At 35.9% G+C, this 15926-nt stretch overlaps 1 protein-coding gene across 1 annotated transcript in view; it reads right to left on the bottom strand.

The window, feature by feature from the left end:
* The window catches only part of RBMS3 (RNA binding motif single stranded interacting protein 3), a gene marked incomplete at its 5' end in the record, with an annotated part of 521563 nt that overhangs the window by 116601 nt on the left and 389036 nt on the right, over positions 1-15926 (bottom strand). Inside the window, 2 exons of the mRNA XM_082723921.1 lie at positions 5311-5357; positions 8839-8877. Coding sequence (XP_082580047.1) covers positions 5311-5357; positions 8839-8877 — 86 coding nt within the window. The remainder of the gene's footprint in view (positions 1-5310; positions 5358-8838; positions 8878-15926) is intronic.

Below are 15926 nucleotides of genomic sequence, written 5' to 3'. Positions count from 1 at the left end.
GCTAAATCGGATACAGCAACATGAATAGGGAGTAGCATACTCTATTCTGAACATTCATGTTAGATCCCTTAATATGCTGAGTAAGTTTTCTAAATCACCTTCCACACCTCCAAGACGCACATGTTAATGTTAAGCCAGCGGACAGTATGTGGAGAAAATATTTGTGGTGATCCCAATATCTTACAGGCTTAGAAATTATTGTTCTAGTATCCCCTATTCATAAGATGTTACCATACAAGACAATAAAACCAAACACGAACAACATATTTTTAAAATCATCTCTATGAAGTAGTGTCAAATGAATGAGATTAATTCACTGCAATCTTCCTCTTCTTTCCTTTTCATTATATAAAATTTCTATCTTCTTGTTATCGACAATACAATGGACAGTCTGAGTCTTCTAAAACTCCATTTTTAACTCAAGATGTGATAAATTCATGGGCAATTTGGATACTTTGGGTGAAACTGGAGGCCATATACTTAAAGAGAAACAGATTAAAGTGTTACATGGGGACAGAGTAAATTGATGCTGCAAAAAGGAATGGTTTCTCTAATGGCAATTTGTTGGGGCCAAGAAGATATCATTGGTTACATTTCCTATTTCTTCTTTAACTTTTACGATACCGGGTTAAACAATCTATAAAGATGAATAAAGCATGAAACCTGCCTTCACTGAGTTAATAGCGCAGCAGGGAAATAAACATGGTGTCAACAACTACATGGTAAATAGACTGTCAAATGTATCATGGCACCTTGAACTATAACATCAATACTTACACTGACAGTTACACTGTACCATACAGAGTTCCTTTAATCCTTACAAAGTCTTACTATCATCTCCACTTCACAGAGGAGCAAACTAAAGCAAAAACAACTGGCCCATGTCTGGTGAATAACAGAATTTGGATGTGCATATTGGCAGGCTGATTCTGGGGTATGCACTCCTAACCACTGCTCATAGTGTTTCTCTTCTGACTGGTTGTGTAATTGGCTTCCACCTGGAATCACTTGACTGTGTCCTTCAAAGGACAGCAGTATTTTAAAAAATGATGGAAAGAAGGAAAGACAGAGAGAAGGAAGAAAATTACCATTCCTTCCAGGCAGAGAATACCATGAGTAACAAGACACAAAAATGTAAAGTAACATGGAATGTTCTGAGAAGTTTTCAGGAACCAAGTTATGGGGTGTTACTATTATATATATCTAGACATATATATGTTTATGTATATGTTTGGTACATGTATATGTATATATATAAAAAACATATATATTATAATATTATTATTATTATGTGTGTGTGTCTGTGTGTGCACATGCACACCATTCTTGGAAGTTTGAGTTTTGTTCTATAGTTAGGAAAGTCTACCTAATACTTTAAACCAGACAGGGAGGAAGATGATTACTGGATTACATTTTAAATAATTTATTTATATATGTATTATATATTTATATATTTATTTTAAATATGAATATATATTTATATGTTATTATTTAGATATATATTAAATCTAATAATATAAATAAATGTGATAAATGTATACATTTATATATAAAATATATATATATATACACACATTTTTTAAAAAAACCATGTGAAAATCTTTTGTAGGAAATATATATTAGACACAGATAAAAGGTTTGTACAGGTAGGAAAGGGGACTGAATGAACTCAACCAGTGGCAAGGAGCAAGAGCTGGGGTGAAGATATAGTTCAAAGATAGACTGAATAAGTTTTAATGACCAATTTTATCAAGAAAGTTGTAAAAGAGAGAACCCAGAGAACTAGAGTTTATGGCCTAAATGGCTTTAGAGTGAATTATTGGGAAAAAAAATGAAGCAAATTTCCTGTTTGGTTTTCATTTGAATTTGTTTGGTTTGTATTAGGAAACATTGATGAAGTTAATGATCTCGATTTGGGACAGAAAAGGTATCTAAGAGCAATACCTAATAAGCATTAGAAACACAGGTAATAAAATAACCAGCCAACCAAAGAGTAATTATTGGGCCCTGCATCTACTTATGATTTCCAAGTGTCAGCTTGGGAATCTTCAAGTTCCAAAAAGCAAGAGGAATGGATGAGATCAACCAAGAAAAAGACAAAACCCTAAGAAAGATTACTATAAGTGGGGAAAAGAGGAGGAATAAGAAGAGACCAAGTGAGTGGGAAGAGTACAGAGCCTGGAGGATCAGCAGGGAATGGAGCTGTGGGATCCAAGAGATAAGAAATTTCCAAAAAGATATAAATGGTAACAACGACAATTTGAATGAGGCAAGATGTCAAATGGCCTAAGAACTAAAAAGGTGTCTGTTATAATGGGTGCATTTGGAGATCATTGAGAACATCAGCAAAGGAAATTTCATTCAAGTTTGAAACCAGACTTCATAATTTAGTAAGCTTTATTAGAAAATAATATGGGAAGACTGTGTACAGACAACTGAAGTTGTTTAGCAGTGAAAAGAAGGCTAACATAGTGTTGTCACTAGAAGTGACTAACAGTGTGGTCACTACAATTGATGTCCTAGGTATGAAAATTGTTTTGCTTCTACCCTCTTGGATGGTAGAAAAGGCTTCAGCATTTCTATAGGCTGAAAGGAATATTCAGTGGACAAGAAGCTATTGAAGAGAGGGACTGGTCAATGGCATACAGTTCTTTGTCAATGAGAGTAGATCAGATGACAGGATTCTCAAGACAGGTATCCTCAGCATCTTAACAAAAATGTGTTTTATGAGGGAACTATTCATTGTTGTAAATGTTTAAGTGGGCAGTGAAAAGGGTGAACCATTTTTGCAACACTTCAAATAATTCCAAGAATAGAGTGTAACACTGTTACTATAAGGTACAGATAAAGATATGTCATAGAGAGGCTGATTTAAAGTGCACAGATGCATAAGAGACTCTTAATCTCACAAAACAAACTGAGGGTTGCTGAGGGAAGGGAGTAGAGAGAGGGTGGTTGGGTTATGGACATTGGGGAGGGTATGTGCTATGGTGAGTGCTGTGAAGTGTGTACACCTGGCTATTCACAGACCTGTACCCCTAGGGCTAAAACACATTATATGTCAATGAAAAAATTAAAAAAAAAAAAGTGCACAGATGAACCTGCAGCCAATCTCAACGTGGCAAATGGGCAGCGAGGTGAAATGTGAGGTGAGAGCCTGTGGAAGGAAGAAATGTTCCCGGTGTTCCATGCAGTCCTTACAGCCTCCAACACAGCATTAACCCAAAGCTCCCTTTTGGTGGCTCAGATTAGGAACAGAACTCCCTTTTTACTTTCTCTTTAGGTCTGTGATAAATCAGGATAAACACTTGGCAAAGTATGTCTTTCAAGAAGACAGTCAGATTTTAAACTATGCATCAGAAAGACGATTGCCTAAAACAATGCATAAGAAAGCATCAGTCTCTCATAGCATTCCTGGCCTAGGTCACTGCTGCATTTCTAATCCTTCATATAGAGCAATGGTTAAGAAGGAATTTATAATAGATATATAGATAAATATTACAGACGAATATATACATACATACAGGGTATGCAAAATATTAGTACTTATTGAAACTGGTTAGTGAACACATGACACTCATTCAATTATTATTTCTATTTCCATTTATGTATATACATTTCCAATTGCACCTACATGTATATTTCATGTATTTGATTCTGCTCCCAAACACCTTAAGTTACAAATATAAAGTACTTTGTACATAGTATGTGTTCAATACATCTATTCTCTTCCATTATAATATTTTTCTAATATAATAATATTCCATTATAATATATTTTCTGTCACCATCACTTAGCATATCATGCCTTATTTCATACCTTTTGAGTTAGTTATTTTATTTCCCCAGCTATACAATGTGATTCTTGAGGACTTTATTCTGCATTTCTTTCCTTCTTTTTACACTCCAAGTTTATAGTGCCTTATTGGAAATAAGAACATGCTTACTGGATAAATCCCTAATTTTTGCTCCTGGAGAGAAGTTTTGATTAAAAAGGAAGAAAGGACTAGACTCCTTCCCTAGCTTACCACCCATGTTTTACTCTTTTATGGAAGGGTAGACTCTGAGTTCCTTGAAGGCAAAGATCTTGTCTCATACAAGATTTTTTTAATCTATAAAGCATAGCAAAGTGCTTGGCAGACTCACTGGATGTTTTTTGAATGAATGAATAAATCACTTACTAAATGAGTAACATTGTTAAGAATAGGAGATATTTAAATATTTCCACTCTCTCATAGATTTTCATTAAAGGCTGCTGACCAAATAGAAAATAGAGTTTGCATCTTTTTATCATTCTACATTGATCTTAAATGAGGTCTTCATTCTGACTGATTCTTTAATGAGATTATAAGACAGAAAACTGAAAGCCATGGAGAAATCCAAGATGGAAGGCTGTGAAAATAAAACAAGCAACCAATCAAAGAATAAAGAATAATTACTGTCAATTGCAGGACAGTCAAAGCAAAGAGAAGGGACTGAAACTAAGAAGAAAGTTTCAACCCAAGATACTCAGAATCACAGAATTTTTGAGAGTTCAGGTAATATAGTTTGTCTTATTTCTCAAGGAAGAATCCTAAGCTATGTGATTTATTCTAAGTAAGAGGTTATAAATTTCCAGATGCTTATTAAAATAAGGAGTAATGGGTGTCTGTATGGTTCAGTTAGTTAAATGTCTGACTCTTGATTTCGGCTCAGGTCATGATCTTGTGAGGCTAATCCCTACATTGGGCTCTGTGGTGGGCCTGGAGCCTGCTTAAGATTTTCTTGCCTTTCTCCCTTCTCCTCTCTTCCCAAACATAAATAAATAAATCAATGAAATAAACACATAAAATAAAGAGGGAAGACACAATCACCAAGTTTCTAACTTGACTCTGTCCATTGTTTACTCCTAATAGCCAGAAGAAAATAGCAAAAGAATTATTTATGTTTAAGTGAACTGGAAAAACACTAAAATCATTGGAATTCTAGAGTTACCAGCAGGTAAATACTCTTATCCCAGAGACACACAGGTACACCTTCCAGCTTAGCTCTATCTGTGCTCCCTCTTTACATTCCTTATTCTAAGAGAGAGAGAAAAAGAGCATGAGGGAGGGACATATAATGTGGATAGACACCATGTGGAAACAGAGGACATGGAAGATGTTATGAAGTCAGAGTCACAGGACGAAAAAATTATGATAAGAAATGTTTGGTTTAAAGTTCTGTTTGAAGATTTAAAACAAAAGAATGTTTTGAACATTTTTCTTCAGTACTGATTCCAGAGATCAAAGATACCTTAGCAATTAAAATAGAAAAAATGTTGTCTACTTACCCATTCTGTATGGCAGCTGTGGGGTCATAGGTCAGAGCCATGCCAGCCTGTATACAGGAAGGAAAGAGGAGAAAACAAATCTTAACACTTTTATCTTGGTGCCCAAAACATTCAGTACACACAAATATTTTATCTTACTTTCCATGATTTAAGTTTATTGTATCCTATACATTTTTCTACCCTTACTGCCAAGACTAGCATTTTTACAACTCACACATCAGAATCCACCAGTGAGTTAGGAGTTTATATTATAAATCCAGACAAACCAAAGAACAATACAGTTTGGATGATTTCCATTTCTACTTCATAAACCATCCGCTGTCTAATCTGGTATTTTTATAATTTCTCACTATTGTCAGGAGCACCTATTATATGTCTTATGGCTGAAAAAAAAAAAAAAAAAACAAGAATAAATCCTGTGGTCAGGATAAAAATAAAAGCTACTCAAAATGCATTCGACCTTTCAGAAGAAAATGTTAAGAAATATTTATTTTAAAATAGAAGGTATGCCTCGGGGTGTGTAGGTAATGAGTCACAGAGTGCTTGTCCAATATATTGCTAGTACCTGTCCTACTAAGAGTGGTAGAAAGTCAAGGTCATTTACATAAAATGGAAATTCTAGGTCTTGTGGCTAATAAGGAGGTGGGTTTGTTTTGTTTCTAAGAATAAAATCACCTTTGAAAAACTAAACTTCTATAATAGGCATAGTTTCAGAAAAGAATAATAAACTTCATGACTGTTGATTCACAGCCTACCTCCCTCCTTCATACACATCATCACATTTGATCCTCACAACAACCCTCTGAAGTAGGCAGGAGAAACAGTTCCTCCATTTTAAAGATGAAGACACTGAAGCTTGGAAAGGTCAAGTGACTTGCTCAAGGTCACACATTTGGAGGCAGAATCAAATTCCAGCCCTGGTCTTTTGAGGCTCCCTCCCACCACCTATGATACTGACCAAAGGTCTGCGTGAGTCCTGATGATCAACTCCAACAATGTGGGAGAACTTTCTCTGTGGGTGTATGGGCATACGACCTTTTGTATCCAACACTGTCAGTCTGGTTACTGCTTTTGAGTAGAAACAGAATGTAGAGTGAAACACAAAACTGACTAGATCGTCATCAGGTTAGACATTTTCTGTTCTTTTTTAAAATTTAAAAGTGAATGAGACTGATGTCAATTTTCTGGCCTCCATAGTGTACTACAATTACGTTAAGATATAACAGTGGAAAGAAATGGGGTGAAGGGTACACAGGGTCTCCTTGTACCTTTCTCTTCCAACTTCCCATGAATCTATAAGTATTTCAAAAGAAAAAGAAAAAAAAATGAGTTAACTTTGAGGACTTCTATGGAAGACAAGAAAAATCATAAAAAACTTTGGAGAAAAGAAGAAAAGGAGCTTTTGCATTTTGAATTTCAGTTTAGGTGAATGTGGTTTTCCTGTTGGGCCCATTGAATTACTCAGATTTCACATATAACTAAAATGGAAATTTTCAGGCTTTCCAAAATAGGGCCTGAAGTCCAGTATGCCCTGCTATATTCAAGCTTGGATCAGACACACTATTTTCTCCCCCAAATTTTAAAATTGTTGTTAAGATTGGTATGAAGAACAAGTGTGGAGAGCCATATATGCATAGGATTGGCATACAGGGAACATAAATTGAAAAGGAGTTTGGCAAGCAAAGTTGAGATGACTGGCAGAAGTTAACAGAGGTGCACTGAGAGCACATGTTTAATGACCACTGCATTTTACTCATGTTAACGAAATATGCAACCGATAATACGACAAAGCTGGGGGGATTAGAAAATGAGAAGCAAAAGCAGTGGTGCCAAAACACAAAGAGACCCTGGGGTGCCTGGCTGGGTCAGTTGGTTAAGCATCCAGCTCTTAGTTTCAGCTCAGGTCGTGATCTCAGTGATGTGAGATGGAGTTCCACGCTCAGCAGGGAGTCTGCTTGAGATTCTCTCTCCCTCTCCTTCTGCCCCTCCTACTTGCACTCTCTCACTCTCAAATAAACAAATCCTTTACACACACACACACACACACACACACACACACACACATACACACAAAGTCTAAATTCTTCTCAAGATGGGGCCTCTGTCATGTGACCAATGGGAGACTGATTCTAGGCTGAAGACTCTTGAGAATGGGTCCGTCCAAGGTACAGCTCATAATCCATGGTTGGGCTGGCTACTGGAGAGGGCAGTTGTAAAAGTTGTCCAATGGGGATGAGATTTCTCTCTTAGAAACACTCATCTCATTTCCCCTAATTTATTCAAGATGTCACACTAGAGATGAAAGGAAAAAAATGGGCTTTATACACCATAGAGATATTGTTTGTTTGTGAAAGATTTAGGACGAAATCATACCTTCAGCCTCCTAACCACCACAGCTTGTTTAAATCCTAGGGGACTGGTAGGAAGCCTTTCTTAGTCAACCTCATGTTTTCTTCTTTTCCTTGTACTTATTTTCCAGTAGTGCTCAGAGACCAATGTTATTTAGCCTTTATTAAATTATGAATTGTCTTAAACATTCTCTTCTTATGTCATGTTTGTTCTGGAAACTTTAGGTAAGGATTTTCAATTTCTCCCATTTTATTTGAATTCCTTATGGACTATAGTTAACAAGTCAGCTTTAGCTAGGAACATAGTAATTACCAACAAATTCTACCTTTTTGTTGAAGAAGCATGTGATAATTAGAAAGCCTAAGTTGGCTTCTTCCTATATTTTATACCTCTATTCCATCTTTCAGGGGATGGAAAAGAACTAAATAGATGGCAATATGGCTTTGTGGAAAGAATATATATTTTGGACCTGGGTTCAATTCTTAACTCTGTTCTGTTCTAGCAGTGTGACCTTGGGCAAATTATTTAACCTGTTTGAACCTCAGTTTCCTCAACTGTTAAATGATTTAGTAATACCTACCTCATCAGATTGTTGTGAAATTTAAATGAGATTACGTTTGTAAAGCGCCCAGCACAGTGCCTGGAGACAAGACACATACATAAATATTATAATACAAAGCAACATGTGGTAAGTGCCATATGAGTGGAATAGATGAAGTATAGAGGAGAGAGGCTGGGAATGATCAGGGAAGCCATGTAGAGAACATACAGATGAGCTGAACCTTGAGAAACGATTAGGATTCCAACAGATGGAAATGAGAAAGGGAGGCCAGCTCAGACAAAAGGAATAGCACGGAAAAGATATAGAAACAAAAAGGGTAAGGTGAGTGATTCACTTGCAGTAGAATATTGTGGTGCAGGGGCAGTGGGAATTAAGACCCAAAAGGTGGGAGAAACTTCATTGCCTGGCTCCTTGGGGGGAGCCACATTTTTGAGTAGGGAAATTATATAATCAAAGAGGGACTGGACAACAAGAAACAGCATGAGCGCCCTGAAAACAGAGGGTAAATCCAGAGCGAAAAGCAACTGGAGTAGGCACTTGGTGACAGGAAGGTGGAGAGAATCTAAGGTGACATTGTCATTGCAAAAGGGTAGGGAATGAACACAAGATTCACCTACTTCATGATTTTGCCTAGGGACAGTCCTGCCTCTGAGTACCTTTGGCAAGAGGAGACAAGAGATAGTTTCAGGTCATATGCATTTGGAACATTATGGGTAACAAAACAAGGCATGGGTTAAACAAAATGTTGTTTAAACTTAACCCACTGGCTGAATATTGTACCACAGTACCTAATACTTGGCTGCACCTGGTTTTCATTTCATGTGTAACAGATTGTTGAGTTATAATTTCAATATAGTCTTAATGCAGATTTTGCATTCAATTTCCTTTTGTTTCTTTCCACAAAGATAAGAAAGAAAATCAATTTTGCTGCCCTGTCTAGCCACCTTTACACTAAGTGAGACCCATGAAATCATCATTATGTAATTACCAAATTTTATGGCATGTTTACAAACTCCAAAGTCGCACAAAAAGTAAAATAACTTGGAACAAAACAAAAATGTCACACCACATACGTAGCAAAGTGATGTTTAATCCTGTCTCTCTCTTTCAAAAGAGCTTATTAGATTCACAAATATTTTCCATTTTTCAAGTTTACATTATTCAAATATTGGAAGCATTTTCAATTTATTTAAAACAAAAGGGAGCACTTTTGTCATTTTCCAGCAGCAGCTGAGTTTTCGCTTAGTATTTCAGCCATAATATAGGGTATTTCTAGTTCTCTCAAACAGAATCTATATTATAAGAGCTAAATATTTCAGAAGAAATTTTAAAATATAGTTTACTGGAATAATTAAGTTATCTAATTATTTTCAAGAGATATAGGGATTTCACTGAGACACATCTATTTGTCTTAGGAGCTAGATATTTGATTTTCATAAAATTATAGATCAATAGGTTAAATGAAGAGGTAATAATCATGAAAATGCTGCTTAAAATGTGCTAGGTGGAGAATAGGCACTAATGGTTCAGAAAGATCCCCTGGACTGGAATGTTTGGTCTTATTGGAGGAGCTAAGCATCGTTGACTATAACAAAACCAAAGAGAAGATAGACTGATAGAATTCATTTTATAATTTTTGAAACTATTCTGATATTGTCATGTAAATGGGGATCAAAGAGTTTGAGGCAATAAACTTTATACAAACAGATCTATACTGTAATTCTTGGGAAATTGAGACATCAATGCTTCAGTAACATTTCTCTTTTTTCTAAATTCTGCCTTCATGGATGATGCATCATAATTGTATGGGTAAAAGTGAATAATCATGAGAATATCCAATTTTCCATAATCAGATTTAGAGCACCACTTTAGTACATACAGAGGAATTATTATATATTCCAGTAAATATTATATACTGAATTAGCACAAGATGAGTTCGGGAAACCAAGGAATAAAAGGATAATGTGATTTTCTGGATATTATCCTGAAAGAGTTTATTTCTTGCGACCAATTTTAACAATATTTATAACTGTTAATGGGTTATAATTTAAAACTCCATAAATAAAATAAGGTGACTTTAGAGGTGATATGGGTACAAGGGCTTGAAAATTATAATGTGTTATAAATGTTTAGGTCTGTTATGGTAGCAAAACCTCACTTAACCTTGTTTATATTTATTTCCCAGTATTTCTCTTTAGAAAACATGTCTTTTAATGAAGAAATCCTGATACATAATTATATTTAAGATACGGGGCAAAAATTTAAATTTTAAAAATTAAATAAAAAAAATTCTAACTAGAAATAGAACAAAAATTTCAACAATGTTAAATGTCAAAATATTAGAATGTTATAACTATTAAGTGATTTTTTTTCCTTTCACATATTTTTCTTGACTTTCTGAAGCTGTGTATAAATAGAATTATTTTTACAAAGGGGAAAATCCCTTTAATTTTCATTAAGGAGATATCATTTTCATCATATCTTCTATAAGTTGTTTTTAACTTTTAAAATTCAGGAGGAAAAACAAAAGGCATATGATTTGTAAAAGTGATATAAATGGCAGGCCTAATTCAGGGATAAGCTTGAAAATGTCAGGAAGCATTTAGCTTTGCTAGGTCAGTAGAGTACAGAAGATCTGGGTTGGAACGGGAATTGCTACAGCCAGAAGGATCAATGTGAGAATGGGCGGAAGGTTAAGAATAAATCCTAAAGATTCAGGGTTAATGACACAGTGATTCTAGTGATGGAAGCTAAGAAGGATTCATAAATCCAAATGGCCAAACTGGCTGAGAAACAGAGGATTTCACAGGTGAAAGCTGGAGTGTAGATACCCAAGATATTCAGAAGAACAAATAAAAACCACCAGAAAACCACAAAATGATCAATACCAAGTAAAGTTTTTGGCCTAAGAAAGGATTTTAAATCTCTTTCCTGTTTAAAAGAAAAAACAAAACCAAAAACAAAAAAACCTAATTCTAGGAAATATGCTCAGGGCAAATTTGCTGAAAGTGGATGAGAGAAAATGGGTAGGGTTTTGCCAGCAATGGCTTTGGTATCGTCTCGATGACTGAATGGGGTGTTTCCCCAGGCAGATGCAGTCAACCATAGAAAGCAGGTGTCTGCTCTCTCCTGCTCAAGGGATGTTGCCCAGGCTATGTGTAACCACTCACTCTCCTAAAGAGAAGATGAAGGACAAATGAGACTGTAGATGAGGATGTTGCCAAAGCTACCAAAAGAACATTATGCTACTTGATCATGGGATAAAACATAAATGTCCTGTTAATTGTTCTGTAAAATATGTCCATCAACCTATGCAATGGCTCATATTGCATTCTCTAAACTTCATAACTTCTAAATCTAAGATATTTATTCCAAATCATATTAGATTACTTTGCATCATTTGACCAGTGATCTTCTTCTTCATTTTCTTCTTCTTCTTCTTTGTTAAAGATTTCATTTATTTATTTGACAGAGAGAGAAATCACAAGTAGGCAGAGAAGCAGGCGGGGAAGGGGGGAGGCGGGGAGCAGGCTCCCTGCCAAGCAGAGAGCCCAATGCAGGGCTTGATCCCAGGTCCCTGAGATCATGACCTGAGCCAAAGGTAAAGGCTTAACCCACTGAGCACCCAGGCGCCCCTTATTTCCTTCTTCTTTCAACATTCCTTTCTCTTGGATTCCCTGTGAGCCTAGTTTTCTTCTGACCTCAAAGAGCTAATTGTCCATGATGCTACTTGCACCCTTGCCCTCGCCGCCCCTTTGAGATGCCCGCAGGTACTCAGGCCCTATTTTCTGCTTCTGTACTGTGATGACATTCACTTTCCAATCCCAACTATTTATTATTTATGTCTCAGTGATTCCTGAATCTTGGTCTCAATCTCAAGTATCTATACTGAATCCCACACATTTATTGTGAAGTTAAATTAGTACATTGAATGTATGGTCAGCAACTTTTTTTCAAATTATCATTTCTGGTTTGTGTGTTTACTAATAAGCGTCATTTTTCAAGTTATCCTTTCTGGTTTGTGTGTTTACTAATACCCTTGGGCAGAGATACTCTCTCCTGCCTCTGCTTGCCATTCCCTTCCAATCCATCCACACCATTGTTCTGTGAGGATTGCTCTTGTGATACGGAAAACGTCTCAGTCCTTCCTCGCTTAGTGAGTGGAGATGGGGAAAGGTTTGGGATTGCTGAGAGACCTTCCCAATGCAGAAGGGAAGCCAGTGTACCTGAACCAAATCATGAGTAAGAGCCTGGGAGAAATCAGAGACAGCCAGAACACCTAGAGGCCCCACATACCCAAGTTACTAACTCGGAGTGCAGAGAAGACTGTGAAAAGTCATTTTGATATCTCCAGGGGTTTGTCAGAAATCAAGCAAATGAAATGCAGGGGATTTATCACTTTAAAAAGTAGCAAAGACAGGCAGAGAATAGAGAAAATTCACCTCTCTATGTTTGGGGGAAGAACATTAAGGGGAGTCATGCTGTTGTTTATATACTCTGTCATCAGAGCATTTGTCCTTCTTGGCTTTTACTGAAGCATTCTAGTCAGGCAGAAAATTTCTCCCTTATATGGTAAAAAAGAGGGACAAGACAAAAAGATGCAAACAGAATTAAGGCTGGAAGGCTGAGAAAGCCAATGGCTGCACAAAGAAAAAGTCATCAAAAGGGAAACAGAAGGGAAGGTATGATGTGGCTGGCTGAAGTTCTCAAAGCTCCGGTCTGACTTTGTCATTCAAACCGAAGTTAAATTAAGTCTTGATTGATCATTATGAAAGAGACAAGAGAAAATTACCATATTTTATGTAGGCACCTCTGTTTCTATCTCAATCTGAATGACTGAACTTCATAGACTCCAAGACATGTGTGTGTGTGTGTGTGTGTGTGTGTGTGTGTGTGTGTGTGTTTCACATTTTACTGTCTGTGAAATTGGGGCTTGCATGATGATTGATGGCATTTGAGTTTAGAAATTTTCTCCTCTTTTTAGTGATATTTAGAATAATATTTCATCTTTAATTGATGGTATTATAGAGTCAAAGATGTAGTGTATATACTGTTGGAACCCCACCATAATAAAGTAAAGTAAAAAATATAAAATGTTGAGGTTGCTACCAGGGTAAGCCTGTGCAACTGAATAGGTGGGAGTTACATGTATCTGACTAATTGATTTATATTCCCCCAGGCCCCAGCTGTAGTTTGATGCTATATGGAGCTTGTAAGCTGTGACTTAAATATTGATGGGGATAATTCTGGCTCTCGAGGCAGCCTGGGATTGCCAGGACAGTGCCAACAACTCCAGAAATCTCTCAGTTGGTTGATGCCTCCATTTAGTTGCCATGGAGACTGGTTCAAGGGAATCAGAGAACATGGAGATCAACTATCAATCAGCCTTTCTCCTTATAATTCTTGATATAATCTTCCCATTCTTCAGCACCTCATAAACCCCATGCCCCAGTCTCCTCTCCAAGAATATAAGCATGTTTTCCCATTCTCTTTTTTTTGAGAATGGAGACTAGGAAGATGTCTAGAGCTCATCATCAAATGCATCACATCCAGAGTTATACTATTACAGGAATTTACAAGATCTGTTTTTTTATCTTTAGTGATCATAGGTTAGAAAAAATGGGCTCAGCAGCTTTAAAATATGAACACTTAACCTAGTAAGAAAGTTTCTATGTTATACTACTGAGCATTCAATTTTTTGTGTCAACCGGAAAGATTTTTTTGAGATTATGAGTATCATTCACCTTGAGTCTGCTCTCTAAATTGTCAGTAAAGCACATGAAAGAAATAAGAGTACATTTGGTGGGCTGGCTAACAAATTCACTTGCAGGTGTTGCAATGCATCATAACAGCTCTTTTTAAGATCACATATGGAAAGACTCTTCTTCAGTTCAAGGTTAAAAGAACTATTTGCAGAACCTGGCAATGTTGTTAGATATATCTTAATTTTTTCCAAGGTCCCATTAAAGAAAATAATTGAACAATTAAATGCCAAGCATCATGATATACCCAAAGGAAATTGCAAACTATATAGATCATTTTTCTACCTTCATGGAATATGATCAAAGATAACTTGAATCTACATCCTTTTACTGCTAAGTTTTAAAATAGTTCTTTAGATATATTATTTTCCTTAAAGTATTTTTTATTTCTAATGGTTCATTGGGGCAATACTTCAACTCCATATCTCTGAAACATAAATTTTCTAATGTTCAGTACTGTAAAATTAAATTGTAGTCAATATGGCTCCAAAGCTAATAGAAATGATATATTTCTGGGCCTTGTCAGGTTCTTCTTATACTTAATAAGAAGGATGTTGACTGGTGACTGATCAAAGGGTTTGTGAGCTGGGCGCGCTATTCCAAACAGAGCCAATTGAAGGTAAAAGGGACACATGGTAAGCTGCTTCTTGTCTTCCTCACTGATAAGAATCCTCAAAGTGTGTGCTATACAGCAGCATTGGTAACAGCTAGTGACAGCCAATGTTTTCATAAACTCAACAAAATATTCTGTTCAGAGTATTCTTCATAAATGGTGACGATAGGGATAAACTTTTTTCTCCAGATTTTATGCAACTTTTTTTGCTATTACTTCCTTAGCCATCTATGTTATGTGCTCTTCAACATCAAATATTTACCATATAAATGTGAATCATTTGGATTTCTAAAGTAAAGGGCCAATATAGCTTTCTCCTCCGATGCAGATAGGCGGGTAAATAAGAATTTTTTAAGTAACAATAGAAATAATTCAATGTGTTAGGCTGATGACTAGGCTAAGGAAGATATATGAAGCTTTAACTGCATCAAATGTTTAGTGATCTTTACAGAGTGATTACAAGCCACTGGTCACTCATGGATTCATTCAATTCATGAAAATAGGATAAGAGCTTTTTCTAAATTCCTTAAAATTTTACACTTTTTGGTTGAGTGGAGTAAATCTATTGTCTTTATTGATAACAATTGACCACTGACTCTAATAAAATTCCCCAAGACCGTTAAATATAGTTGGCTGCATGCATTAGTACAGTTACTTTTGACACACACATTGCTTTTTACGTCAGTGGAAAAGACATAAACTTAACCAGTAACTGGCTCTCAATAACAATAATCATAAAACAAGATACAATTGATTCTTGTTATTAGCAGCAATTATATTCTATAAAGTCACCATAAACACCAAATTATGAATACAACTCATTGTCTCTAGAGGAAATACAGTATTCGTTTCCTACAAGGCTCTGTTCACAACATTTTCATCAACTAATTAATATACAACCTTGTTTTAGTTGTGATTTTGTCTAAGGACACCTTATTAAATAAATATTTTTGATTCAGCAACAATGAACTCAAAGCCAACAGCACTGTAAGTCATGCTTAAACAAAGCTTATCTCCATTTTTTTTTTCATATTGTCTCCATTAGACACGTCATGGATTTCCTGCACTTAGAAACACTAGACATTACTTCAGCACTACACTTGGGGGCCCTTTTAAACAGTGAAATCACCAATGAAAAACACAAACATGCAAAAAATGTGATCCTAAATAAAGCAAGAAAAAAACCCTTATTAAAAGGGTAAGAGTTGACACAATAAGTCAGAACATCTCTTGTTCAACTTCATTTGGGACTGTGTGTGCTTGGTGACTCAGACTTTTTTATTTTAAGTTTATTATTTGAATTTCAGTAGAGTTAACACACAGTGTTATA

The sequence above is a fragment of the Mustela nivalis genome, assembly GCF_964662115.1.
Source record: "Mustela nivalis genome assembly, chromosome: 1".
Taxonomy (NCBI): Eukaryota; Metazoa; Chordata; class Mammalia; order Carnivora; family Mustelidae; genus Mustela; species Mustela nivalis.
This window is presented reverse-complemented; position numbering and strand designations above follow the sequence as displayed.